Source organism: Pteropus alecto, unplaced genomic scaffold (assembly GCF_000325575.1).
Source record: "Pteropus alecto unplaced genomic scaffold, ASM32557v1 scaffold190, whole genome shotgun sequence".
In the NCBI taxonomy this organism is placed as follows: domain Eukaryota; kingdom Metazoa; phylum Chordata; class Mammalia; order Chiroptera; family Pteropodidae; genus Pteropus; species Pteropus alecto.
The window spans coordinates 2,326,357-2,353,888 of record NW_006430462.1 but is presented as its reverse complement, the minus strand read 5'-3'; the positions used below and the strand labels follow the sequence as shown (position 1 = coordinate 2,353,888).

At 37.9% G+C, this 27,532-nt stretch overlaps 1 protein-coding gene across 1 annotated transcript in view; it reads left to right on the top strand.

Moving 5' to 3' along the window:
- Nucleotides 1-26,136, top strand: part of PITPNB (phosphatidylinositol transfer protein beta) — a 61,874-nt gene extending 35,738 nt beyond the window's left edge. The window contains exons 8-12 of the mRNA XM_006904871.2: nucleotides 5,685-5,762; nucleotides 17,593-17,703; nucleotides 19,409-19,531; nucleotides 22,909-22,994; nucleotides 24,174-26,136. Coding sequence (XP_006904933.1) covers nucleotides 5,685-5,762; nucleotides 17,593-17,703; nucleotides 19,409-19,531; nucleotides 22,909-22,956 — 360 coding nt within the window. The 3' untranslated portion in view covers nucleotides 22,957-22,994; nucleotides 24,174-26,136. The remainder of the gene's footprint in view (nucleotides 1-5,684; nucleotides 5,763-17,592; nucleotides 17,704-19,408; nucleotides 19,532-22,908; nucleotides 22,995-24,173) is intronic.
- The last annotated feature ends 1,396 nt before the right edge of the window (nucleotides 26,137-27,532 follow it).

Genomic DNA, 27,532 nt, shown 5'->3' with positions numbered 1-27,532 from the left:
TGTTTAAACAGCTCTCCTGAGATCTTGTTACTCTATTAATTTGTGTAGCAAATCCTTTTTTCATAGATCATGCAAAGATAAACTTCAGTCCAGCCCCTGTCCGAATTATTATGAATTCCAAGGTGGTAGAACCTGAATTAATGAGATTTACTTATACTATATTAATGGTACTCTGCGGGAACCTGAAAGGGTGAGGAGTCATTGGGGAGATGTAATTAAAAATAGAAAAAAAAAAAAAAGCTGTTTATTTGAAAATAACTCCTGAAATGTGTTTCTTAAACAAGTTAGTAAATGTTATTTCTCTTTACACCCCTGTTTTTTGCTCTCGACAAATTTTAATGCAGACATATTTTATTAATGGGCTTCCTCTTTGGAGTCTGGCTTGAATTTTGTCAGCTCCAGTTAGTTGTGCACTAGGTCATTGGTGATAGGATCCAGGAACTACTTGTTTTCTAAGTGCCACAATACTGAAACTGCAGGGCAGTGCGAATAAATGATGTCTGATATTTATCTTCATATTTAATTCAGCTCCCCCCTCCCCCCCGCCCATCTTGGTCTTTACTTTTAGGATGTGATTAGAGGAAATAAGCTTTGCTAAGTTGAGCAGCAGTACCTGTGCATTTTAAACTTAGTGATTATCTTTGAGCTATTTGAAAGACACCTAATTAATCATGTTATGCTGAAGGAAAGCATTTTACAGCGGGCTGCAGGATCCTAATATCACTCTCAAGTTTTTGTGTTTACCCTGTAGAATTATTTCTCTTTTTTGCAGGGGTGCAGGACATGCCCTTTTATAAGCAGATGTCTAGGAGTTGCTAATGCCTGTGTTTAGGTCCACTTTTCCTTAGTTACGTTTGGACTCACCTGTGGAACCCTTGCATAGTTCTTTAAGCAATTTCTGGTGTCTGGAGTTCATCTTGATTTTTCCACAAGCTGTCAAGAAATTCCTATCAGCCTGTCCCCCAACCTCCTTCTCACTTCTCTATTCCTAATCATGAGTTAAATCTGAGCTCAAGGACATTTAGGTTGGCTCAGCACAGATTTTGCACTTTTGTTGTAGGGGACAGGCTCTGTGCTAAAAGATTCATAAAACTAATATTCTTTGTCTTAAAAAGGAATCTAGTTTCTGTTGAGAGCTGTGGTGAGTAACAGATACCCAAAAGGCAGCACAACTTTTGTATTCCATTGACAGAAAATAGGCACTTACAAGAATTGAATGAATGTATTCTGTAGCTCCATCGTGGAGACTCAGTAATCCATTTATTTACCACATTATATTTTATGTGTTCTCCAAAGGGTGTCTTGACTTTCACTTGCCTTCTTTTTTGCTTAAGAGTTTGCAATTAAATATCGTTTTGTTAATATTAATTCGAATCTAGGTTATGCCGATACCATTGTGTTTTTCTGTTGTTCAGGCACTAGTATTGGTGGAGGGAATAGTGTCTAGGGACATTACACCTAACTTGATAATGATGGTTTTACTAAGCCCTTATCCTGGCCGGGCCTCTGGGCATTATACAGATAATTAAAATTTGATCATAAAATTTTTTTAAACACAGTGCACCTTAGCAATAAGATTTTTTACCTTTAAATGTGATTTTTAAAAACTCCTTTTGCAAATGCATTGCCTAGTGAATTTGCTTTCTTTTTTCCCAAGGATTACAGAAAGTGCATAGCAAATTCAGCCTTCAGAATACCCAGGAGCTGAAGACTCAAGTAGGCTACAGCTGTCTTCACCCACAGTATTCTAAAAGAACTAATGAGATGAGAAGTCTGCAGCTGGTGGCAAGCACAATAAACCATGAGCCAAGGGCTTCTCTTCATCAGAGCCTCCCCTTTCCCCATGGGATCCCAAAGGAGACAGAATACTAACAAAGCCAGCAGGCTGTCTCATTCCACACTATTGCTCATTTGCAGCTATAATTGGTAGCTGAGGTTGCATTCTGTATGCCGAAACTGTCATACATGAAGGAATATATTTGTTCATTGTGATACGGCTATAAATCGGCCAGTTTTCAAATACAGAAAGACCAAACTAGATACCCAACAATAAAATTGTAGCAAAGAAGATACTGTTCAACAAATTAAATGTTTGTTACAGAGATACAGAAGTGAGGTTGTTAAAACTACACCTGCTTCCTGCTTTTTAATATCTTGCTACTTAATTCAGCTGATTAAACATTTACGTATTCGAGCTAACATAAAAAAGCACAAAAATTCCTAGGTTTTGACAAGATGTATTATCCTCATCTGTCAAAGTTAAGGTACTATTGTTAATAATTGGGTTTTGTTACATTTTTGGTATATCTTTAATGATTCTTTGTATTCAGAAGAAAAAAGCAGAGAGAGAAGACTTAGCTTTGGAGATATATGTGTATGTATTTATAATATCTTATATGCATACACTCATTTCTTATAGGAAAATCCACATTGGTATCTGGTACTACTGCTTCTTGGTGTTTTAAAAATGTGTTTTGCTTATCTGGCACTTGTGGACACCCTTCTGTGCCTCTCCTGTGCAGTGTACCAGCATGAGCCCAGGATAGAGAGGCTAAGAAGCCTTGTGTTGAAGTCCTAGGGGAGCCATACCACCTCTTTGTTGGCTGTGGTCTCCTCATCTGTAAAATGAGGTAGCTTGGATGGTCTTCAAGGTTCAGTTCACCTCTATAGTTCTGTGCATTCATAGTTCAGAAAAGCATCCAACAAGCAACTAGCATTAATAATGAAGGCTCAGAAATACACTTTGTGGAACAATGTATTAGTTAGGTCCAGAGTGGAGAAGTTTCAAAGTGTTATTCCATGTTCTTCAGTTAATTAATCTATGTCAAATAGGTATTGAAAATCTCTGAAGTTGTTGCCTTGATATGGAGCTGGGGTTAGGAAGGAGAAAGGGGTATTGTCAAAAAAGTCTGTGTAATCCATCCCCTCACATTTTCATTTTCACTGGTGCCACAGTTATGCTTAGGCCTATCACCTGGGGCAGGTCAACCTCTTAATTTATCCCTACATGAGTATAATTTATGCTGGTCACAATTTAGACCAAGCTTGCTTTTCTTATATTATTTGTTTCTTAATTTATGTACTACCCTTATATTTCATCAGTGGTTTTTTCCTTTAGCTCTGCTGATATTTGTGTGCATTTTGTTTCGTGGATTTTGTTTTTCCTTTCTCTCCGAGAGCAGGCAGGTTCTGCAGTTTTTTCTTTCATTGCTTCCCCCCATATTTTAATATATTCGGATTCAGGATCTGTCTTCCAGTTATAGCATGTTTTGTTGGCTGAATGTTTTCCTTCTTAATGGTCCATAAAATAATGGCGCATCCTCTATCTCTTAGGTTCAGGAAATGTGGTATATATTGTTGAAATCATGCCAGGGTCCATAACATCTCAGATTTTGAAAAAACAAATTTTATTTTTGAGCGCCGTGCCCACAGCAAGGTCACACCCCAGTTGGTAAAAAAGAAAAAAAGTATTTTCCCTCAAATGTCATGAAACATTGGCCAGACCTCTGGGCATTGTATAGATAATTAAGATCTAATCATAAATAATGTTAACATAATGCACCTTAGTACAAAGATTTTTCTACTTTTAAAAAGGGTGTGAAAACTCATTTAAAAAAATATATTTTCTTGGCTAGTGTTGGTTGGTTTTGATTCTGACTAATTCTTCTCTCTGTTTGTGTTGGCAGTTTACATGTACTCCCTGAGTTTCGGTTCCCTTTTCTTGGTTTGCCTGTCTTTCTCTCAACTGGACTGTGACTTTCTAGGAGCCAGAACCATGTGTTGAGTCTCCTTACCCCTTGGACTACCTCTTAGCATCCTGTGTACTACCTTATATATGATGGCTGTTAAATAAATAGACCTTGATTGAGGGAGATGATGTCAAAGTGATTATTTGATATGATGTTAAATATTTTAAGTTTTGGAGAAAAATGAGCTTATTTGGGGGTTTCAATTTCAAGTTTCTGACCTAGAAGGAAATGTTTTATGGAAATCTATGGTTATTGGTGTTAGCATAGTAGCTGTGTTCTCACTGGGTCCTGATATTAAGACCACCCTGTGCAGTTGATATTTTTCTCAGTCAACAGTGAAGATGTTAATTTTTAGGGTGTGGTTCAAAACAAGAGTTTCAGAATTCATGACAGTAATTGAACCTTCTGCTTAAGTGCCCAGACACATGAAGTAACTCCAGTTGTCTGATCCTTGCAGTCATCCCAGTTTGTCGTTCCTGGATAATGCTGACCTAATGCCTGTGGTTACACCACATTGCTACTGGCCTGCTAAGTTTGCTTGTGTAATAAGTTTAGCCCATCGTTGGACCTTTTTATAGCTTCTTAGAAGACAGCCTTTAGACAGGCTTCAAGTAGGGTCACGTATTTACCTAATATTTTTAGTTTTGTTGTCTACCTGAACCTCAGATTTTTTATTCCTCACATACTTTATTATAACTTTTTCTTCAGGAATTATCATCATGTCATATGCATTTACTGAATAACTATTAAGTCTTGATTGGCTGCTTCTCAGCATGTTTTCATTGATTTGTGAAAGTTTGTATTATACTTCAGAGTATGTTCAGTACTTACACCGCCCTTAACTCTAGAACAGTGATTTTTCATATTTGACTGGTCTGGGGATTTTCACCAATGGATGTGGTTTCTCCACAAATGGTGTGAAGGACTCCTGGTTCAGAAATCCTGCTCAGGAGAGAAAGGGCTCTCTCCCTATGCAGTATTTTCAATTAACCAACTGAACTCTGTTAATTATTCCTATTACAACTCATTCCTTTTTTTAAACCTGAACTTTAGCTCTTCAAAGATAATTTTTCTTTCCATAGGTTGCATGTATGTATGTATGTGTAGTAATGACGAAAGAACTTTTGTACAGCAGACAGGTTTAAAAAGATTTACTCCGTTCATTTTACTCATTCTATCAGGAAGAGTATGTTAAGGGAAATAGAATTCACACACACTAGAACCTTGCATAAAACCTAAATTTGGGCGCAGTTCCCCTGTGACTTGACATATAACTGAGATATTCCCATAAGGAGTCATAAACTCATCCCTCGCCTCCTTTGACAAGGAGGGGCTGCCATGAGTACAGTCCCTCTTCTGTGAGGAGGCTGGGGTATATGGGCCTCATGTCTCTCTGGACAAGGTTTTGGAAAAGCTGGCTTTCTAGTTGAGTCATCCACCCAAGGCCCAACCGTGAAAGAGATGGTGAGTGCCGAGCATCAATAGTTCTGACCTGTGTTCCCAGTCATAGTAATGACTGTAGCGGACATTAAGAGTCCAATGTCATCATCTTTGGGTATCGTCAAAACCGGCATAGGTAATGTTTTATTTCTTGAATGTGATTATACATATATCAAAATACTGGAACTATTGAAAAATATTGGAAGATTTATTCTTGGAGATGGCTATCCAGTAACCAGTGTTGGACTGCTAACCAAGGCTTTTATTACTTTTTTATTATGTAGTCATTTTGCCTTAAGGTAAAAATTTAAAGCAAAGAGAACCAAACTGAAAATGTAATGTCACATAGAAGCATTTTCCTGCTTTTATGCAAAAGCACAGTAAACCTAATTGGTTTCTGTCATGTGTTCTAGTAGCTGCAAAGAGCTGTTCTGGCAATGTTAAAGAATTTTCTCTGGTTTTCTTTGCTGCCTCTGACTTTGTTTTGCTTTGCAGGACTACAAAGCTGATGAAGACCCAGCATTATTCCAGTCAGCCAAGACCAAAAGAGGCCCTTTGGGACCCAACTGGAAGGTACTGGATGCTGACCTTTCTGACAGGCAGAGTCTTGGCAACAGAACACTTGACAGGTCTTGAGCTGGTGACGTTTAAGTGAAAAATAGAAATGGCACAAAAATAGTTTTATTTGCGATAAGGACTTACAGCCAGTTGCAGTTGGCCAACAAGTCTGTGCTGCGTTAACAGACAGAACATAGACAGAATGTCACTTTCAGCATAATGCTATTCCGATAACTCTTAAAGGAGACAAGTAGTTTTCATCTTTGGGGTTTGTAATGTTCCCTTTTGAGACTTGAAGCAGGATAAAATTCCATGTTAAATGAAGGCTTATAGTTTAAATTTAGTCTTAGTAAAAACTGAACAAGTTCCCTTCACCTTAGCTTATGTTCCTGGCCTTTTAATAATTATACTTTGGAAAGCAGGACACCAGAGGACAATTTTGATGCAAGTAGTTGTTTTCTAATAAAGAGTACATCCTTGCTTTGTTGAGGGAAGTAAGAAAAGCAATGTCAAGGTAAACATTTAAATTGCTGTAGAAATGTAATGCATTTTAAAGACATTTGCTAAACTAAATGACAAACCCTTAAAGAAGGCTTAATGTGTTGATGGCAAGTTATTATAGCTAATTTGACAGGAGAAGCATAAACCTAAACCTGCCCAGAGCAGATTTTCCACTGGTAGGATTTTGCTTGGTAACCAATCTGTTTATGCTGAAGCCAGTCACAGGTCTTCGATAAATGCTGTGTTAGGTCCTAGTTGTTGCTTGCAGATAGGGGATTACTATAGCAGCCCCACAAGTAACCCATTGCATGGTTCTTCATGGTTGTCAGACTGTTTTGTGGCCTGTCTTGTGGCCTGTCTTGCATATCAATTAAAATGAAGAAAGGGTCTGACTTCATTAAGACAATGATTCATAATTACCTTATTTTCACATTTGTTCTCTGGGTAGAGTTCAGTTCAAGATTCTCCTAGTTTAATAGCCATGACTAGAGACTTTTACCTTAATACCCAGAAAGTGATACATGTCACTTACAAATCAAGGAACAAATTCAGTATGCATGATCTAAATTTACTCTGATGGATTAAAAAAATTCCCCATCCTCATCCAGCTTTTTAGCTGTGGACTTGAGAACTTGGCCCTGAGCCGGGGGAGAAGCCTTTCTCCTTTGAGATTTAACACTGGCCTTCTAAAAGAGAGTGCCATGCTAGGGCAGCAGACAGGTGGCAACTTCTAAGGTCGCCATATCTTCTAAAAGGCCATCCTGCTCCATTAAGTACTAACTCTCTAGCTGACAATACTTTTACAGGGAATAGAGGGGCATGAGATTGAGACTCCGAGGTGAATTAAATACTGAATTTTCTTCAAATTGTCAGTTTTTCAGGTATAAACTTGAGAAGGCAATGCTGCATTTCATGGTGGGCTATTGTGTTTGGGTTCAATTGTTGTCTGTAGCAAAGGTAGTTTGACACTATGAATTTTACCTGATTTCTAACCTTTTAGTAACCTGGAATATGATTTTTATTCCTTTTTTATTTATGCTTTTTACCTTTTTAACTAACATTGCTTTGTCTTTTATTACCCGTTAGTGATTATTTAAAATTCTAGAATAGGTTTAGTTTTTAGAAATAATGTGAATTTTACATTTGTTCAGGTCGCATATAGCACTCCCCCCCTCCATTGTGGGTGCGCGTGTGTGTGTGTGTGAGAGAGAGAGAGAGAGAGAGAGAGAGAGAGAAGCTTATTATTTCTCTGGGAGAATGCTGGCTGATAGTGATAGCTTTTTACCTATTTGCCTGTTGGTGGTTAACATTAGCCAAGTGATAGTGGATGTAGCTACTCTTATAAATTGAGTTGCTGCCTAACTGATTTTCAGTGAATTACCATGCTCTCAGAAATAACTATGGTAATAAAGATTAACTAATTAAACCATATTTACTGCTGTGAAGGAAAATAAAGAGTAGGAATGATGACTAGCTAATAATACAACATAGAAAAATAGGAACCTATGGTCTGACTTGATCCTGTCAGTATTTCACGAGCCCTATTTGTCAATAAATGGCACTGAAGATAACACTGGGAAAAGATGATAGTTGGAGATTTCCGTATTTCTGAAATATGAGAGTAGGGAAGAAATATGGTAATTAAAGAAGAGAAATCCTGCTCTAGACCTCCTTACCCAGGATTCTGTATAAGAATACTTATGTGTAGGTACTGCCTGGTGGTTCCACAGCCGTCCTGAAGGCCTCCCGTGCCCCTCAGCAGAAACTTGCCAGTACAGATTCCAAAAGTATATTCACAGCTAAGTGCAAACCTCATCATCTCTTAGAGACTTCTCCTTACTTATTCCACAATGGTGGTTTCCTTCTGAATTATTGCAGTATTTTACTGCTTGTCTGCACTAGACTGGAAAGGGGAAAAGAAACTTCCCTTGTGCCAGGCAGTATACAAGGGAGTATTTAATCTTCACAACTTTCCTGCGGGCTAAGTACAACTGCTTCGTTTTATAGTTGACAAATGGCCAGAGAAACACAGATAATAGTTGTAGAAGAAACAGCAGGATGTCTGCCATTCCTATACTACCTGATTCAGTGCTAGTCAGAGATGGGTAAGGCATGGAGATGTAACGGATTCTGACTCTTAAGCCAGTGACTCCAAATCACCCACCTGTATCTTTTGTGCTGTGTCACATCATGGCAGTTGTGTAGCTCTCTGTATTCATGGTCTTTGCCAGAATTTGATAATTCCTGTTAATACAAGTCGTTAGGGAATTTGTAAAGTGACAGCATTAAGGGAGATCCATTAAAAACTCCTCATGAATCTGTCACAAGTTGTGACCTAAATAACAATCCTAACTCTGAGCCTTGATTTCCACATTTCTAAAATGGGAATGATATTAGTAACCGCCTCAAAAGGTGGTTGTGAGGACTAAATGAGGTAGTGAATGAATGTTACATTGCCAGCACAGAGGAAGAACACAATAAGTAGTAGCTCTTACATTATTGCCATGCTTTGGTCTTTGAAAATAAAAAGGCTTCATCATCTCTTTGGGTTGATTATTTCGATATTCCAGTAATGACACAGTTACTCCTTTTTCTCTGTCTGGTATCCAGGAGTTCCCTGGTTCTGGTATCTGGAGGTTATTGGTTTACCTATCCTTACCTCCTATGCTTATGTGTGTTTAATGAGTGCTCGACTTGGGTCGGCCATAAGCCAGAGGCCACACAATTTAAAGAGCCTTTGATAGTGTGGAATCACAGGGTTGCCAGGGAGTAGATTTTTATACTTTCCACATTGGTTAAGAATACAGAACTTTTTTTAGCCTACTGCTATGCATACTTTTTATTTTTAAAAAATTACAAACCCAGAGATGGAGGCCTTAGTTGGGTATTAATTTTTCCTCTGAAAAAGAATTTTATAAATCTTAGCACATGAATTATATATATATTTTAATCTAGGGTTCAATACTTGATTTAAAGTGACTCTGTGTATAGAAATAGGAGGGCGATTTATAACCTGTAAAGATTTTTGCTTCAAGGCAGAATTGTGAGTTTCTGTGGATATGAATGTCTTATTTCTCTGTAGCACTGCACATGTGTGTACACATGTACATATTTTGATTCATTTGTGTTTTGGGGGCTTTGTGTTGTGACATTGGTATGACTACCTATTCTGATGGTTTATGAAAAACAATTTACATGTGAATCCTTCTGGCTTTCCAGTTTGCCTCTGATCTGGTGAAGAGTTGTCTTTTAACAGATCAGAATACTACCTTTGAAGATTATGGTGTCATTTCTATCCTATGGCAAGGCCTCATTTCTTTCTTCATTTAATCCAGACGCCTCATGAAGACTTAAGCTTCTGTGTCTACATATATATCATAGTTAAAAAATTAGGCCTGTAAAGGTCTTTGTAAGAGGCTTTGCATCTGGTCTTTAACAGTGCTTGGCATATCTTAGAAGACTCAGCCAGTATCTGAATATTGGGCTATAAAGGGATCAGGTCAAATAAAGAAGCTGATCCAGAAATTGTGGCAGCGTGTGTGTGTGTGTGTGTGTGTGTGTGTGTGTGTGTGTGTGTGTGTGTGTGTGTGTGTGTATGTACATGTACATGTATACTTTTTCTAAACATAAAGGCATGCCCCGTTTGTCTTCTACATTAACTCCAGTCTGAGCAGAAGCTCTGGCATTTGGAGCTGAGCTTTTCAAAACAGACCATTTACCTGCTTGGTCACACTTTTTTAAACTTATTTTAGAATTGCTAGAAAGGCCATTCTGGATCTTCTAAGCCAGTGGAGGGCAGCTGTCTTTGTGGATTATGGAGATGCTAATGTATTTCCTGCTATGCTTCTAAGACTCCTTTTTCTTCTACCTCACATCTGTGAAAAAAAGGTGATAGCCTTGGTTGTCAGTGGTCTAAAGTAAAGATAACCACAAGGTTCTGTTGGCCAGAGATTGGTAGACTGGAAGTGGGGCATGAGGGAGAAGTTGAAACTTAGCCATGGAAATCTCTTTGAGATAGAGACTGGCAGGAAAGTAGCCAAAGAGTCTTCAGGAGGCTAAATAATGAGCACTGCCCTTTACTGATAGCCACCCAGGGAGAAAGACTGTTCTCATGTGTCTCCATCTGGACATGGCTGTGAGTCCCAGGAAGGATGTGAAAAGCTGCTCCCTCCCTGTAATCTCCGTTTGAAACCTCATAGTAGGTGGTATAATGAAGCTTAATAATTAGTTTCTGGTTAGACCACATTGTGGATTATGTAATATATGTAATAAAGCAGACCTTAAAACAGCTGATTTTTTTTTTTTTTTTGAGTACTTGGTTTGGCAACTAGGTTTTTAATTCAGTTTTTAAAAATAATGTGTTTAACACTTGCTATTCCACGTTTTCCAGAATCTCCATGTACTCCTGGAGCAGTACATGTTCAGTTCTAAACCTGGATTCTGTTTGAATGCCTCTGTTCCAGGCAGAACTAAAGGCCTCAGGCCTAAATGAATGAAGTGTGTTACTCAGGTTCAAGAAGTGATTTGGCAGGATGGGCCTCTTGGAAGCATTTTACTGACACTCAGGGACAAAGAGTTGTCTTCATGAGTTTCTTTTAAAGAGAACTTGTGGTTTCACTTGTACATAGTGTCACTCCTAGAGTAATTGGACACAAGCATCAAGCACACATCATAGTTCTTATTAGTAAAATGAAAATGGGTGTGAACTACAAAAATATTAAGTTTGGAGACATGGAGATTTGATTCTTTTCACAGGCAGTAAGCTTTCCTATCTTGATTTCATTTTGCTTATTTTTGTGAAATTAGTTTAACCTACAATTAGTTTAATCTTTTGAACTTTATCTCACATTGACTTCTTCCATTTAACATTTCCCATTTGCCCAAGCAGATAGGAATCACTCACCTCTGAACCCTACTGGAGTCCTTTGTTAATGACCTTCTCATGACACTGAGTGTGTCTTGTGTCAGAGTGGTAGTGGATGGTTTCACTCTGCCTTCCTTGACCTATGTCCGTCCCCCATTACTCATTGAATTTTCATCCATAAGCTCTGTGTCTGACTTAGCTTGATATGTGACAGCGCCTAGCACAGATGTTTGCTCATAGTAGGTACTCAGTATTTGCTGGATTCCAGTTAACTGTCTTAAAACAAATAAAAATCAAATGTTGGACTTGCCCATGTACTTAACAGAGAATATACGTCCAATGTAGGTCTATCCACATGGCTGTGAGGGAATGGCTGTGAGTTGAGGAATCAGGTTTTGCTTGTAATTTCAGTACACATATTTCACATATATTCTGTAATCTTGTGTTGATATTTACTGATGCATGTACTGGCAACAGCCCCAGCAGTGCATTTATTTTTAACTTTCTCAGTGAAATTTGGGTTGGAAACTTACACTGCAAAATCAACAGCTGAAATTGAGCGTTCAGACTGCCTTAAATTAAAAAATTAAAATAAGAGAGTGTGAGCCTTATAGATACTGCTGTGTCCTTGCAAAGTATTACCTTTGGTTGAGTGTAGCATATACCTATTACATCTTCATCCCAATACATTTTAAGTAGGAAGAGGTGTATATAGAGTTGACATGTAGCACAAGACTGTAAGGGAATTGTATTTTTAGAAAACAAGTTTCCAGAATGCCTTTTGGTTTTTTTAAAATTCTCTTCTATTTGTATATATTTGTAATAGATGCAAGAAACTAGTTCTTGCGGATAACCTGGGCTGATTGCTCACCATTCCAGTTAAACATGCTGCGTTTTGTTTAGTTATGTTGTGTGGCGTCAGTATACATTAGCCCCCTTCCCCAGGCCTCATCCACATACCTCAGAGTAACCTAATATGCATCGTTAAATTAAAAACACGATCTGAGTTTGGGGGTTTCATTTATAGTTAGAAACGTGAAATGTAAGGAATTCAGTGAATACACAAACTATTTAAATACAACTTTGAAAACATCCTACAACTAGTGCTAGCTCTATTACAGATGAAATTTAAATTATATTGAGATGAGTCATAATTTGGGATTCTTCTTTTAGCCCATGAGTTTCATTTTATAGAACTTACGATTGTTCTTATCTCTTGGTAACCAAGCATGTTTTACCTTTTATTTTCAATTATTCATTTAAATTTTTATGCTTTAATCTATATAAAACTCACGTTCATCAGCAAAATAATTTTATTTACTTGTAGGTCAGGAGCGTTATTTCTCTTTTGCCTTAGGTTAGGAAAGGTTAGACTTGGGCTGGATTGGAATTGTGTGCGAATGATCTGAATTAGGTCTTGGCCTTTTTTTGCTTTGGGTTTATTATTTCAACTGATAAAGAGAAAAGAAATTAGAAAACATTTGTACTGTTTAAGACCGAAGAGGAAGCTTTGCCCTGCCCCAGCAGTGAGCCTTCTGTGGGTGGGGCAGACAAACTGGAAATCCTTTGGGCTCTGTGGCTCCCAGAACATGGCTCTGAATGTGAGGTAGAGGGGTATTTCGAAATATTTATCCTGTTGAGATTTTTCACATTTTAAAAGTTACATTTTTTTTTCACAAGAATATTTCTATAATTCTGAAGAGCTGATAATATTTTACTCTGTATGTATACCTTGTTGCTTTAGAAATTTAAGATTAGGAAAATTTAAATATGGACTGGACTAAAGTTATATATTAAAGATCTTAGTTCAGCTTTTAGCTTGATTTTGTTAAGTTTTCATTTATTAAACATCAAAAAGAAAAAACGGCAGGAAAACATTTAGATTGTTTATACTCAATGCAGAATGAAGATTTGAAATAGTACCCAGATAATTTAGGGCAAAGTAAACCTTTATACAGAGCTGAAGGCAAAAACTTTTTTAGAGTTTATTTTTTAAACATGTTAGGTTTTTTTCTGTTTACGAAGATATGTATTTACTGTTTTGAAAATAAAGAATTGTGCACAGAGATTAAAAAGCAATTAATTGTAGTCTCACTGTTCAATTACTATTATATTTCCTGATTCAAGTTTATTTTGTTACAGATGTTTATACCAACATATAGATACCTATTTATATTCACATTTCGATTTTCTTTTTTACAGTGTTAATCATTCTTTGAAAAGGTGATTTTTAATGGCTGTACATAGTAGGTCTACGAGATATTTTACCACTTTCCTTACAACAGGTTTTTGCTATTGTAAATCTATAGTGTTGTTATTTTCTTACCTGATGAATTGGGATACATTTCTGAAAGAATTACCAAGTTAAAAGGTATATAGTGTACACAAGATATGAACAGCTTTAAGACTTTAATTACAGTGTCAGATTCCACCCCAGAAAGATGGTGCCAAAAGAACTCTTTTAGCCTTTACTTACTGCATCTAGGCAATTTCACTATTTTCTGTTTCATTATTAAAAGTATGGAGACTCTTAAAGCCATTTCCTTAACATTGGTTTTAAGACCATAGCTCAAACTAAGGGGTCAGTTGCGTCAGTCATTTTTTAGAATTGGATGAGACCTCAAATACCACATATATAGTAATAATAATAATTGAAGGAAAATATATAGCTTCTGTATACTCAGCTTTCTTCTGAGAAATGTTAGAGATTGTGTTTCTGTAAATCACCTTTTGTACCTCACACTGTGTGAAGTATTAATACTGTGGGGAATGAGGCCAAGAGGTAAAGGCAGAAAGCTGTTTATTTGGTTTAATTGGTTTACAAATCCTTCTCTGAACTTTTTTTTTTAAATAATTACTTGTAAGTCGGATGGAAAACATAAAAGCAGATTGAGACTGACTGTTCATTTTAGATCTGAGGAAGATAGCTTAGAGAACTGGTTCTTTTTTGTCCTATCACTTATAGTTTTTAAACTGAATTTTATAGGCCACCGTTACTTTATAAATTACCAGTATTACCATAATTGATTTGAACAACCTGCCAGAGTAACTAGAATGTGAGAAGTAAACTTAGGTAATTGTTGAAGTCTCATGTGTGTGCTCTGTTCTTAGAGTCCAAGTTTGGTATAAGCATACTCGTATTAAATTTAGCTTACTCTTTAATTAGAACCATGCTTCATCCTGTTGTTTTTATAAAATGGGAGAATTCTGAAGAGTCGGTGTTCTACTGGAAACACCCAAGGTTTTCAGTCAGCACGAGGTGTCTAATGATTTGGAGTTCAGAACGAAGCTATCAGCAGCCCATAATTAGGACCATGGAATGTTCCATCTGGAGGTTTCTTAGGGCTAAGTTGCACCAGAGGTTCTCAGCCACAGAGGAAATTCAACCTGAGTGGGTGGGCAGGGTGATATTTTGTTAATAAGCCCAGGAATATTATGGAATACAATGCAAAATTATAGAAAGTTTTAGGACAAGCTGTTGGATGTCAAGGCCATGTGCTTACCACCTGCAGCCCTGGGCCCACCCTAACCCTGGAGGAGCTAAGTTTACTAATCTCTGTCTTTAGTGTAACATAAATAGAGGATGAAAAGCTCTGATGGAGCCCAGCCTTTCCTTTTGCTGACAGAGAAGTGAGGCCCAGAGAAGTTAAGGATCCTTCCCACTTACATAGGAAGTTACTTGGCATAATAGGAACTGTTTTGCAGGTGTATCTCACAATTTTGAGTGCCATATTCTACATATACTGAAATTTGTCTCATATGAAGGTTTTCAGTGACACTCATTGTCTAATACAGTAGCTCAGCACTGGCTCATTGCTTATTGAAAAATGATCTGTGAAAGACCAGTTTTGTCATTTCAATAAGGCTAAGCACTCAGAAGCTAGTGTGTGCTGTAGAAGGCTGGTTGACTACTTCCACACACTGGAGCCCAGCTTAGGTTCATGGGGCCTGCAGGTCAGGGAGCAGGGAGGGGCAGTTGCAATTAATGTGATTTTTGCCCAGGGCCACAGTGACCACAACAGAAGGGTGTCCCTTCAGATTATTGGCACCAGTGGCGGTGATTTTATCATTACTTACACGCATAATTAGTCTCCTCTCTGCCAGCCACTTTGGTGTCCTCTTACAACACCTAGCACAGATTGGGTTGTAAATTGCACTCACTTAACAGTTGCTGATTTTAAACTTGTTCATAAAGTATGGGTGTGGGATGGGGAAATTGGTGTGTGTGTGTGTGTGTGTGTGTGTGTGTGTGTGTGTGTGTGTGTGTGTACGTACACATGCATGCAGAATTTTCACATTGGTACACTTTTATGGGAAGGAAATCATGGAAAAATAGAGCTAGGCTAGCCAGGTTCTTCTGTTGACTTAGAACTCACCTACAAAAAGATGATTTGCTGTATGTAATATTTTTATTTAAATGCTTGTGGTGTTACCTCATTGATTTAACCCATCTACCAGGTCATTTATTTAGAAGATGAACTGTTATTACAGAAGAAATTTTTCTGAGAAAAGTTGATCAGTCATTCAGGATTCTACAGAACATTGAGTTCTATAAATAATACCAAAATAGAATTTTTTCATATATCTTATCCTTAGAATTCACTTGAAACTGGAACATTATTGAGAGTTTGTGGGGGAAATGTGGTCTGGTGCTGTGATTCCATAAATGAAGAATAATCTTGAGGTTTTAGAATAAGACCTAGAAATTCATCAGTTTTTGAATTTATGCGTATGTGGCTGAATGGAAAGAATATTTGCTCACACACAACGAACTTATTGAAAGTGGAATGTGTGAGTGAGTTGAAGCTGACAAGAAGTGACAGTGACACACAGTGTGACTGATGCTGGCATTGTAATGTCTTGAGCACTGTGTGAAGCCATAAACACGGGTAAAAAAGGGGAGAACCTTGTAAAAGGCTGCTTTATCTTTTCACTCAATAATTTAGTTTTTATGTAAAAGGGTTCCTACAGTGTTGCACATGACTTCTTACTCTTTTGAGAAGCTTTATTTAAATTTTTTTTTTTTTTTGGCAAATTCCAAGTGGCAAATATTATAACTATGAAAGAATAAGGATAAGGGAGAACTAATATGTATTAAGCCCTTGACCTAATATGTATTAAGCCCTTGAGTTCCACCAACTAAGCTCAGAGCATACACTGCCTTACTTAGTCCTCACTATGGTCCTCAGATACAGCTTTATCAAATGGTCCTTTCTCTAGACATACCTGCAGTCCGCCTCTGCTGTCTCTGATTCTTTGATGAGTACCTGCCTTCTGGGCACATATTATGCACTCTAGAGGCAAGACCGTGTCTGCATTTGCTCACTGCTGTGAGCCCAACCCATGTTCTCTCCTATGTCAGCTTAGGAGTGTTTTGGTCCCCCATACATGCCACCTTGGAAGAACCATGTGCTACAAGCTCCCGGTTAATCCTCCCCACACACACTCACCCCTTCCCCGCAAATAAACATGCTAGTCTATTGAATTTACTAAGGGAGAAACCTGCACTAAGTTTCACAGAAATGATCAGTAATACCATGGATTGCAATCCCCCTTGCCCAATTTTTATAATGAAAAATTTCAGAACTAACCAAAAAGCTGAAATAAAACAGTGAACACCTCCACCTAGGTTTAACAGTTGTTAACACTTTGCCATATTTGTTTTCTCCTGTTGCTGCCTTCCTCCTTCCCTTTCTCCGTCTCTCCATACAAATACATTATATTTTATCTCTTCAGGCTCTTTTCATCCCAATAGTCCCCACACCTTTCTTCCTTGTTCTTTTTTTACTATTATTTTTTATTTTTAATTTTCTCTCTCTCTCTCTCTCTCTCTCTCCCTCTCTCTCTCTCTCTTTTTAACTATAACAACTCTTGATTTGATTCCCTGACTACATCATTTAAGCTATGAGGTATAATCTTGTGGATATTAAAGTCTGGATGTTTGGGATTTGCCTTCAAAGACTTGATGTAGATCATGTTTGGTTCTGCATCCTTTTTTATATCCCCCTTCTATTGAAAATACCTCAGTTAATAAACAGTGCCACTCGACTTACTAGTGTTTTGAGGACACAGCAGACAACTGACTTCTTCATCGTTTTTCATTTTGCCTCACCACATCCATGGTGGGGGAGCGATAATGGCTTTATGAGAACCCTTATGTATTAAAGGCTCACTATTGATATGATGTGAATAGAATTTGGTATTTAATATGAAATCTGAAGAGTGTAATTCAAGACAGAGTAATGTGCCTATTAAACTATAGAGTTGGGAAGTAACTTCGTCTGTGGAAGGAGAGTTTGCAGCAGGGGAATACTGCTGCTTTTGCTAAAGTGATTTCAAATTTTCAAATACCTGAATTAAACACATATGAGATTGTAATATTCTTCACATATGTCTGTGATGTCGTTACACAGCAGTCAGTTTTGATCAAAACATAAATATTTAAATCATGACTTCTCCTTTTCAATGTTTTTCATCTAGAAGGAGCTGGCAAACAACCCAGACTGTCCTCAGATGTGTGCCTATAAACTGGTGACCATCAAATTCAAGTGGTGGGGACTGCAAAGCAAAGTAGAGAACTTCATTCAAAAGGTAAACTCTGTTCAAAATGCAGGGACTCGACTTAAATTTAGGTTAAGATTTGAGGTAACTGTCCATGAGTTGTTTTCTCTGTTACCACTTCCCTTTTTTCTCATTTATGAGATAAAAATTACTATCTCTGTGTAAATCTTCTTCAACCTTCTTTTTCCCCCTAGAAACAGCAAAGACAGATGCCAACAGAGGTTTCAAGGGGTTTTCTTTAGGGAAGAGCATAGCAATTTTTTGTTCATAGTGCTTTCCGCATATTTGCCTGGCTCTTTGTAGAAAGCCGTTTTCATATACAGTATGTCCCCAGAGGGGACCTGGTGTCCCAGAATTGTCTAGAGGGAGAGACCAGGCCTTGCCTGCCTGCTGAGGGCCTCCTTTGTTCCATCTCGGCTGGATTCCTTCCACCCCTCCACATAGATTCTCCTGACATACACCTTCTTGTGTGCTTTGCACTTTCTTGTGGCATGTCTTCTGTTAGGAGTCCTTGTTAAGAATAGTTACACTGTGAACCTAGGGTGACATAATCTGAGGATCCAAATTCCAATTACCTCTTTTTTATGTCTTCTTTATTAAAGTGAAAGTAACAGGAGCATTGATCTAGAAGGGGGAGAATTGTAATTATATAAATACACATGGTTATAAACACATAAGGAATATGGAAAGTTTCTTTGGTAATTACTTTTCCTGTAGGGTGAATATTTATTCCATTATCATTATAAAGAAGCCCCCATTGTATCTCTGAACCCACAAGTAGTTGCGTCTGAGTTTCACCATAACTTTTCTACTTTTAAACTGTAACTGCTCTAAACAATTTTTTAAAAGAAGATCTCAAAAGTGCTGGAAACTCTTAGGCCTGCTTGCAGTTGGCTCACAGTAGGCACTATAAATATTGGCTTCCTTTCTTCCTCTTGGATCATAATAATAGATTAACAATCTAGTTCTGATAAATAGAAGTCACACATGTAATTGATGAAGTCCCTTTTGTTCTTGGAAAAAAATGTGAAAGTTGAAGATTGTCCAAAGTACTGAAGTACTCACTGTTCGGCGCGCTATTCTCTCTTTTTGGGAAAGTTTAGTAAAACTTAAATAATCTAGCAATTACAATTACTAGTTATATATGTGAATATAGACATATTCAAATATGCCTCTCTCTCTCTCTCTCTCTCTCTGTATATATATATATATAGGCAGTAACATTAAAATAGAAAAATTAATGGAGATTGTGTAGTAATTCTTAATTTAATAAAACATTTATTCCAAAGAACTCAGGGCTCTTTTTCTTTCAGTACATTATTGTATTCTACCTCATAGTATTTCTTTGAATTGCAAAGAAGTTAATGATAATGTATAGTTTTATAGCAGAATAAATTGAGTTGACCTTTGGTCATTGACATTTAGGAAAAGGTAAAAATCAGGTCCAGCAGGAGTTTATGTAGGATCAGAATGTACACACCACATATTTTTCAGTTTCTACTAAATCATGCTCCCTTTGCAAGGTGATATTGTTTCACATTTCGCAGGGAAATCTTTTTATTTTGTTTTATAAAAAGACAATAATATGCAATTCAGATTTCTACTAACAAACATAGTGGTCTTTTCAAACCAAATCTGTATAGATTTTGTGGGTTAATTGAGAAGAAGAAAGTTAATATGTCATTTATCTTAGAGTTTTAACGTCTTATACTACTTTTCTTCTTTGTTTTAAAAGCAAGAGAAAAGGATATTTACAAACTTTCATCGCCAACTTTTTTGTTGGATTGACAAGTGGATTGATCTGACAATGGAAGACATTAGGCGAATGGAAGATGAAACTCAGAAAGAACTAGAAACAGTAAGACTTCATGTCCTGTGGAAATTCTCTAATTTTCTTTTTCTAGTACTGTGTGTGTGCTTAGTAAGTATAGACTTAGAAAGAGTATTTTTAGAAGCCATTGCTTAATCTGTCTGTGCTTATCAAAATCAAGTTTCTCAGAAACTATTATCTTTTTACATGTTCTGATTTCTTTTTCATTGAGCACCTTTTCATGAAAGTAGAGTAGAGCTTTCTTGACTTAGAATTTGTTACCTATAAGATGTCTAGTGGTTTGTATTCTTTTTCATGCATTAGTCCCCTGCGATGATACCTGGTTCACATCCTTTTAGACATCCACTTTATCAGGCCAAGTTGCCTTTGGCTCATTTTATTATCACAGTAAGTTATTAATGTTAGCACAGAAAGTTCTAGTTCCCTCTTCTGTGGAAAAGATAAGACGAATGGTATTGTCACTGATTCCAGAAAAGCCTCCTTCCCTCCCACGACTAGCAATGAATCCTATTTCTTCATAAGCTTTAGGCAGAAATTCAGATGATCCTTGGGCTAGAGGTCAGCATGCCATGTTTCAAAATGAGAAGCCCCCCCCAGCGCCTCCCGCCCCCAGTGAGCAGCGCGTGAGCACGCTATTCCTCCAGGGACAGATTCTTCCTCGACTTCCTCTTGCACGTGTCAGGTTTTGCTTTTGCTTTGGGCTTCACTTCTTTTCAGTTGAAACTAAGGCCCTGTGGGGGAAATGAGGCCAAGGCATGTCCAGGATAGGCTAGTGGTTTCCATGCAGTCATCTCGAGTCCTGCCAGCGGTCTCAGTTCTGGAAGCCCTGCAGGCAAGAGAATGTTTGACAGACGCCTGTGTGTGAGGCAGGAACTCCATTTAATCACAGGAGAGTGGCAGCAAATAAGGTTCTTTGGCACAGAAAGAAATCTATTTGTCTGGCACAGAGCATCGTAAAGAATCTGTGTTTAAAATTGCTTACTTTTGGTGATTATGGCAGATCTGCTTCTAATTAGCTTTATACAAACCTTTTGAGAGGACTAGGACATAGTTTCTTTATAAGGCAATAAAATGTTTTAACCTTATCTTATACCTAAAGTAAACTTTAGGCAGTCTCCAACTTATGACTAGATTTTGTTCCAAAAGTTTTTAAGTTGATTTTATGAAATTTGGAACATGTTTTCCCATAGAGAAAACAATAAATCGGGGTTCAGTTTCTAGATCAGCCAATGGAAGCCTCTTTGATTTCTCATACTATTAGTATTACTTTTGAGTTCTGGATCTTGGGAATGGGGTGCTAGAATGGCAAGCACGGAAGACTCTCCCTCACCCACTTATTTTTATGCTGGCCCCAAACAAAATATTTAAACAGGCAGGAATAAGTCATGGGTACTGCCTACATTTTTTTCCATGCTTCTCCTGCTTCTGTCTTCCTTACTTAAGAGTCAGATGCCCTTCTCTGAGAAGCACCTCCACAACCACCACCACTCCCAGTTTGAATCTCTTTTCCCCTGCCTTGCCTGGTTTCACTCCCTCCAGATGCTGCAGGCTCCAGAGATACCTGCTAGCTCTGTCTCCAGCCCTTCTGAGCAGCTGCTGTCAGCTGAATATCAAAAGAAAGCAGCATGATTACACTCATTCTGACTAAGCTCATATGGTACAGTCTTGGCATCTCCAAAAAGGATTTACGCACACCAAGATAAAACAAAACAGACTTATTTTTATTGATTTGAACTCTCAGGAAGGAGGCCTTTTTGGTTTTGATTTTTATGTTGAAGGGCTGTCCATAACACGAGGAAGAATGGTCACGGTTAGAAGGTGATGGACAGAGCCCTCCCTGGTTTGTGCTCTGAACCCTACCTACCTCTGGACCCCTTAGACAGAATTTAGCTGAGACCTCTTCCCCCAGGGGAGTGCTCCTGCTTCCTTCAGAGGTTCTCTCTCAGTCTCCTGATACCTGAACAGCTCTAATGTCAACATGATGAGAGCCCTGACGAGGAAGTGGGGACTCTTGCTGCCACCTGTGGCTGTAGGCCTGTGGGCTCAGCTGCTTCTCCATGCAAGTCAGTTATTCATGAGTTGGCACTTGCACTTGACAAGAAGGTGTAAGACAGAAGCCCAGGTTAGAAGAGATCATCATCATTGTACCCACGCGACTCAGACTGACTAACTACCCCCAGGAAATTGGTAGGAATCTGTCATTGGTTCAGGGTTGGGGGTACGTGGCGGTTTCTTTGTTATATATTTCAAAAACATTTTAAGACCAATTTCAGCATTAAGTGCTCATCATCTTAACATAAAATCCCATTTCAGTTATTTTGCTCTAGGTCTTTGAGTAGTGCTTTCTTCCACATCTCATTGCTGTTGCTCTGAGTCCTAACAATTGGTTTGTGAGCATCTTCAGAATCTGGGCAGCAGTATGCCTGCAGGCCAAAAACCGCCTACCTGAAGAGGCTTAACATTTTTAAGTCCTTCACCACGGAGGAATTTCCTCTTTTCTTGAGGTCCTGTTTCCCTGACACCTAATGATAGAATTTGATACATTGTAAATCTCTTCTTAATTCAAAAATATTTTAAGAATTGAATTTCTTTCAAATGGGTTTTGGCCCTGGAGAGACGGAATAGCATCTTGAGAGGTTAGGCACAAGAGGAATGCCTCTGCCTGTAATCTTGTGGAGAAATGCTGGGTTTAGGCTCAGCAACTGAAGGAATTCTTAGAGCAGACCTTTTGCATTTATTCTTAACTAGCACTTTCGTGGGAGTTGGGGGAAAAGGGTCGAGTTTTAGAAATGTTTTTATTGCATTTATTCCTTTTCTATCCGTTCTTTTCCTTAATTTTCTCATCGAGGTTTGTTTTTTGTTTTTTTTTAGTATCTATAGGCTGCCGTTATGAACGCCTGTCCTTTCTGATGCATGCTGTGTCCTTCATTGTTTCTCATACATTGTTCCTATCCACTTCCCTCTTTTCAATAAACTTCCCTTAAAGAACTCCTCTGAGTGACCCTGGTCTCAGAAGTAACAGAGGTGGCCATACCTCATGGCTTCCTGTCTGGTCTAGGGACTATAAAAATATGAACTAGATATTGGGGCATTTTCTCACATATTAGTGAACAGTTCATTTACCTGTGGCTATCTTTGATAATTTCACATCATCAGTCTGCAGGCTTTTGTTTCCTAGATTCAAGAATACACATTTTTGATACTGTGTAAGAATATCCTTTTGCAAGATTTTCTTTAGACCAAGATTACTAGAGGGGCCTCAGAACTTCATTCTCTGTGTGGATGTGGTTATAAACAGGCAACAGTCACTTCACCATCTCTTCTAGATCTTTTTTCTCCCTTTGCTTACTAACTCAATATAGAGTCTGTGATTTCAGCAGCTCATGATTTTATTTTACGTTTAGATGCGTAAGAAGGGTTCCGTCCGAGGCACGTCGGCTGCTGATGTCTAGATGAGTCCCCTGTAGGGTCAGAGACAATATCAAACTGTGTAAGTGAAGACCTGGGTAAAAAGAATGTTTTAAAAAACAATACCTTTTTGGTAATGAGTAATTAACTTGCTGAGGAGAGACTAAGTGTTAAATGTGGTTTAATTTTTAGAATTTAAGAGATATATATTTTAGAAGTTGGCAGTGAATGGTCGAATTATTATTTGTGGAATGGGTTGAATTTAGTGATCCCAAACTAGTTCTTAGTGTTACTGGGTTAGAAACCAGCTGCCAGGTGCACTTATTCATCATGTAGCATTGTCCTAGGAGGCAGCTGATTTTTCATCAATATCCAATTAATTGACCTTTTTCTCAGTAGCACCATTTATGGTTAGTAAGGAATAAGTAAAAGCATTTTAAGTCACATTTCCTTTCTTCTATACCATAAGGGCCCACCTTAGTAATTCGTTTTAGTTTTTTTCCACGCACCAGAAAGTCTTTCCTTCGTGTTGGATCTTTAGTTATCTCTACAGATAGCTTTACCATGTCTAAGTGCACTTTGGTTTTCATTTACAACACAAAAATTTCTGTGATCTTATATCTCTAACACAAATTTATTTGCTCAAATTAGAGCTTTTCCTAGAGGGGATAAAAGAGCCTCAAAATCTACCCCACATAACGAAACCAGTTTGAGTAAATAAAAATTGACAATACACTGTCATTATTCGTTAATATTGAACTACAGCATTTATTGAGGAAAAGCACAAGACAGAACACTCCTCTCACTCCACTGTGGTTCTTTGCTGCCCCTTCCATGCACAACCTGCTCTATAATTCTGGAATGTGGGAGATGTGACTTCTTTTCAGTCGTGAAAAGAAGTAGTTGTACCAGATAAGAACGAATGAACTCTGCCAGAATTCCCCCAGAGTCCGTCCTTTCAATTCAGCATTCATTTTTTTAAGTTTATTATTTTTGTTCAGTTCTTCTAAGTTTCTGTAATTTATATTTGCTTCTAATTTATTTTCCCTCTGATGATGCAAAATGTTGCCATTAGTAAGACCAAAATCTTCAAAAGATTAAATTTTTTAAATGCAGTAGTTGGGGACCATTTTCTGCCAAAAGTTTTGATAACATTTGAGGAGTTAATGTGTGCAACAAGCTCTTAGCTAACAGTTTTTTGTTTGTTTGTTTTTACGTCTCTGTATTTTAACGCATTGCACTTCTTTTCCTTCCCTTACAGTTACGTAATCAAGGTCAAGTAAGGGGAACAAGTGCAGCCAGTGATGAGTGAAGAAGAATCTGAACAGTATCTTGCAGTATTGGTGTTTCCCAGACGTGTGCTTGTGACTATCTAGTCACATGCACAGGTTCCCAGCCATGTGTGTATATATGTTTGTGTGTGTATATCCGTAGCTGTATATAAAATGCATGTAGAGCTACAGATCAGAATACACACACGTGTATATATATGTACATATAAACATACCGAAGGGATTAGTACAATTTCTCTTAAGTACTGTACCTATCTTCAGCAAGAATGCAAAAGAATATTTTCAATATGTATACCTGGAACAGATTTTAATAATCAGAGTAATATCATGAATGGACAAATTGACTGCAGTGTGATACTAGCTAGTATGTTTCATAAATGTCAAGTTGTGGACCAATATATACATATATAAATATATAGCCTTTTATTACTTTCCTTTTAAATCAGTCTCTTATAAATTTTTATTTCAGTCTCATAAGCAACAGACGCCCACAGAAAAATTATTCAAAATCTTTTTGCTATCAGCGAACGTAAACTCTGAATGTACATATAACGGTTTCTTTCTGGATGGTCATTATCTTACAGCCAAATTGGACAATATCTATTAGTAAGGAGTAAAGTTATAGGCCAGTTTTTACTTGTTTGCTTTGAGGGACAAAATCCTTTTAAAAAATTACTGGTTTTTATTGGATTTTTGTATTTAAATTTCAAGTATTTTTCTACATCAGACACAGCAAAAATGAGATGATGGTTTGTGATGTATAATAAACACGATACAATTTTTAGGCTCCTGTGAGTCAAACAAAGAAATTAATGAAGAAATTAATAGCATTGTAGGCTGTTTAGAAAAATTGGAAGTACAAGTGCTTCCACAGAGTCTTGTTTTTGAAATGACTGTTTTCTGAAATTACAGCTTGGAAACTATGCAAATGATTTAGATTCCTCACAGCTTACACGATAGACTATAGATAGTGATGATGTTTTGCTCTTTTCATGTTGAAACACACTTTAAGGGGGAGATGCTGACTTTGAATTAGGAAGAATTTAAGAGGCAGCTTGAGGCTCGCCTGCACACAGGAGGCCCTGCCCAGGAGCCGGTGCACCTCCACCCATTTGGCTGTGCTCTCAAGGAGGATGTCGTTGGAACATACCCTGAATAAGCATCGTGAAAACGCTGGTTAGAAGCTGCTGCTGCTGCCTTATTTTATTTTATTTTTTAAGAGAGGAACAATAGGTAAGATTTTTATCAGCTTTCTCTGTCCAAGTCCAGTTTTTCTCCTGTCAGTCCTGAAAGCTTGAATAGAATGATATTGTTGAAGCCTTCAGGTCACAAACTGTCGTCTTAACCTCTCGTCCCTCCTACAACACGCCAGCCCCTGTAGTCACATCACATTAGTAATCTGATTTGCTGACAGTCCTCCCCCCCCGCCCCCGCTTCTCTTTTCCCACATGTCCTGTGTCCCCAACAAAGTGATCGTAGTGACTGAGACAAGGATGTCTTCTGCATTACGATACCCTGTTATCCTCAGCCACAAACCCCACATTGCATATGTCCTCTGTGTACTCAGGATCAAGACTGATGTTTACTCTCTGGGCGCTATTGTAAGATAGGTTTTGTCAACACATAATCATTGTCTGCAAAGTGATGCAAGGAAGGAAGATTATTGCTAATTTTGTGAAATAAAGAGTCTAGCCCTCTCCTTTTAATGAACTTAACTCTCGCTGGCATCTGTAGCATCATTGGGAGCTTGGGCACACATGGAAATGAGAACCCAGCGCATGGATTTTAATGTTTTTCTAACAACTGTGGAGATTTGAGGGAATGTGTGGTGAATGTAAAATATCTAGTTTACTTGGCAGTCTCTTGTGTAAATTACAGTAAAATAAAGTAAATGAAATTTAAACAAAAAATAAATTTGATCACAAAATGCCACTTGTGTGCTTGAGTGGTTTGTTTCCCTGATGCCACGTCTGCTTCAGAACACTGCAGACTGCTTCTCTGCTATTTTTTCAAGAATTCTCTAATTTGCAGCACTACCACTCAGGGAAAAATAAAGAAAAATTGCTTTTTTGTGTGTTTTTTTAATTGCAAGCTCCTGTTCTTGAAATGCGCCTATGCCACATTACGTTGTTACATTTGGTTTCTTAAATAATTCTCTGTCTTTAAAAGCTAAGCAGTAAACTAAAGAAGGATTATTTATTATTAGTCTGAGAAGTTTTTTAGATATTATTTTTAAAGGGGAAAAAATATGGAAAATCTGTAGTATTTTTAAAAGCACTCAGGATTTTGCCATTAGATTCTGATTGTTTCAAGACCGTGAGTTTTTAGTTCGGGGCTTTGTTTTATCTCTTCTGTTTTAGGACTTTGTCATTTCCAGTTTGCTGTTTTTGGACATGTAACAACTATTTTCTCATGGTTCCAGCTTACATTCTAGAGTCGCTCAACCTTCGGAGAGGTGGCCGGCCATATGAATGTATTTCATATATATTATATTTCTGGGGTGTTCTTTTGTTTGTTAATTTGTGAGGTAATTTTCTTAGTGTTTTATTTTAGATACAGTGTTTACATTCACACTGGCAGTCCGTCATTCGTGCATTCAGCAATCTGAGCATTTACATGCCCAGCACTCTGGTCTCACAGAAGGTTCCAGGGTGAATACAAGCGTAGTCCAGTGTGGGAGACAGACATATGAACAGATACGTTACAGTTCTGTGTGATAAGTAGTCATTTAACAGAGAGCTAGTTGAGAGAGATCTTTGACATCATTTACATTGTACAAATGAGAAAGCAAAAGTCCAGGCCAAAGGCAGCTGGGACCGGAAGAGCCCAGTGTGCTGGCTCTTGGGCAGGTGCCAGAAACAGCCCTTCTGGCCCCTCACTGAATCTTGGACTCCTTGTCTGTCAGTGGAGGCCATAGTGCCCAGCTGTAGAGTGTTCAGGGTCAGTTGAGACACATCCTCCAGCATATGGTGTGCCCTCTTCAGTGTGATTTCTCCCTTCCTCTTTTATTCCTTTACCAAACTGCCTCCTGTTTGATATCTAAAATCACTTTGGACCTAACACCTGGCTTTTTAAAAAGCTCACCTTTCTCGCCTCTCTAACTTGCTAAGCTGTGAAGTTTCGCAGCCTAACCTCAGATGTTGTCTCTGCGGAAGAGACATTTACTAACAGTTGCTTTGTACATCTCTCAGCAGCAGAGCTGACATGGGGTCTGTATGGAATTCTCTGTCCTAAGCCATTTGAAGGAGAATCTTCTGACTGTTCTTCGACCTTCAGACCTGATACCATTGAATGCCACTGAATGTTATGAGCTGTATATAAAAATTTA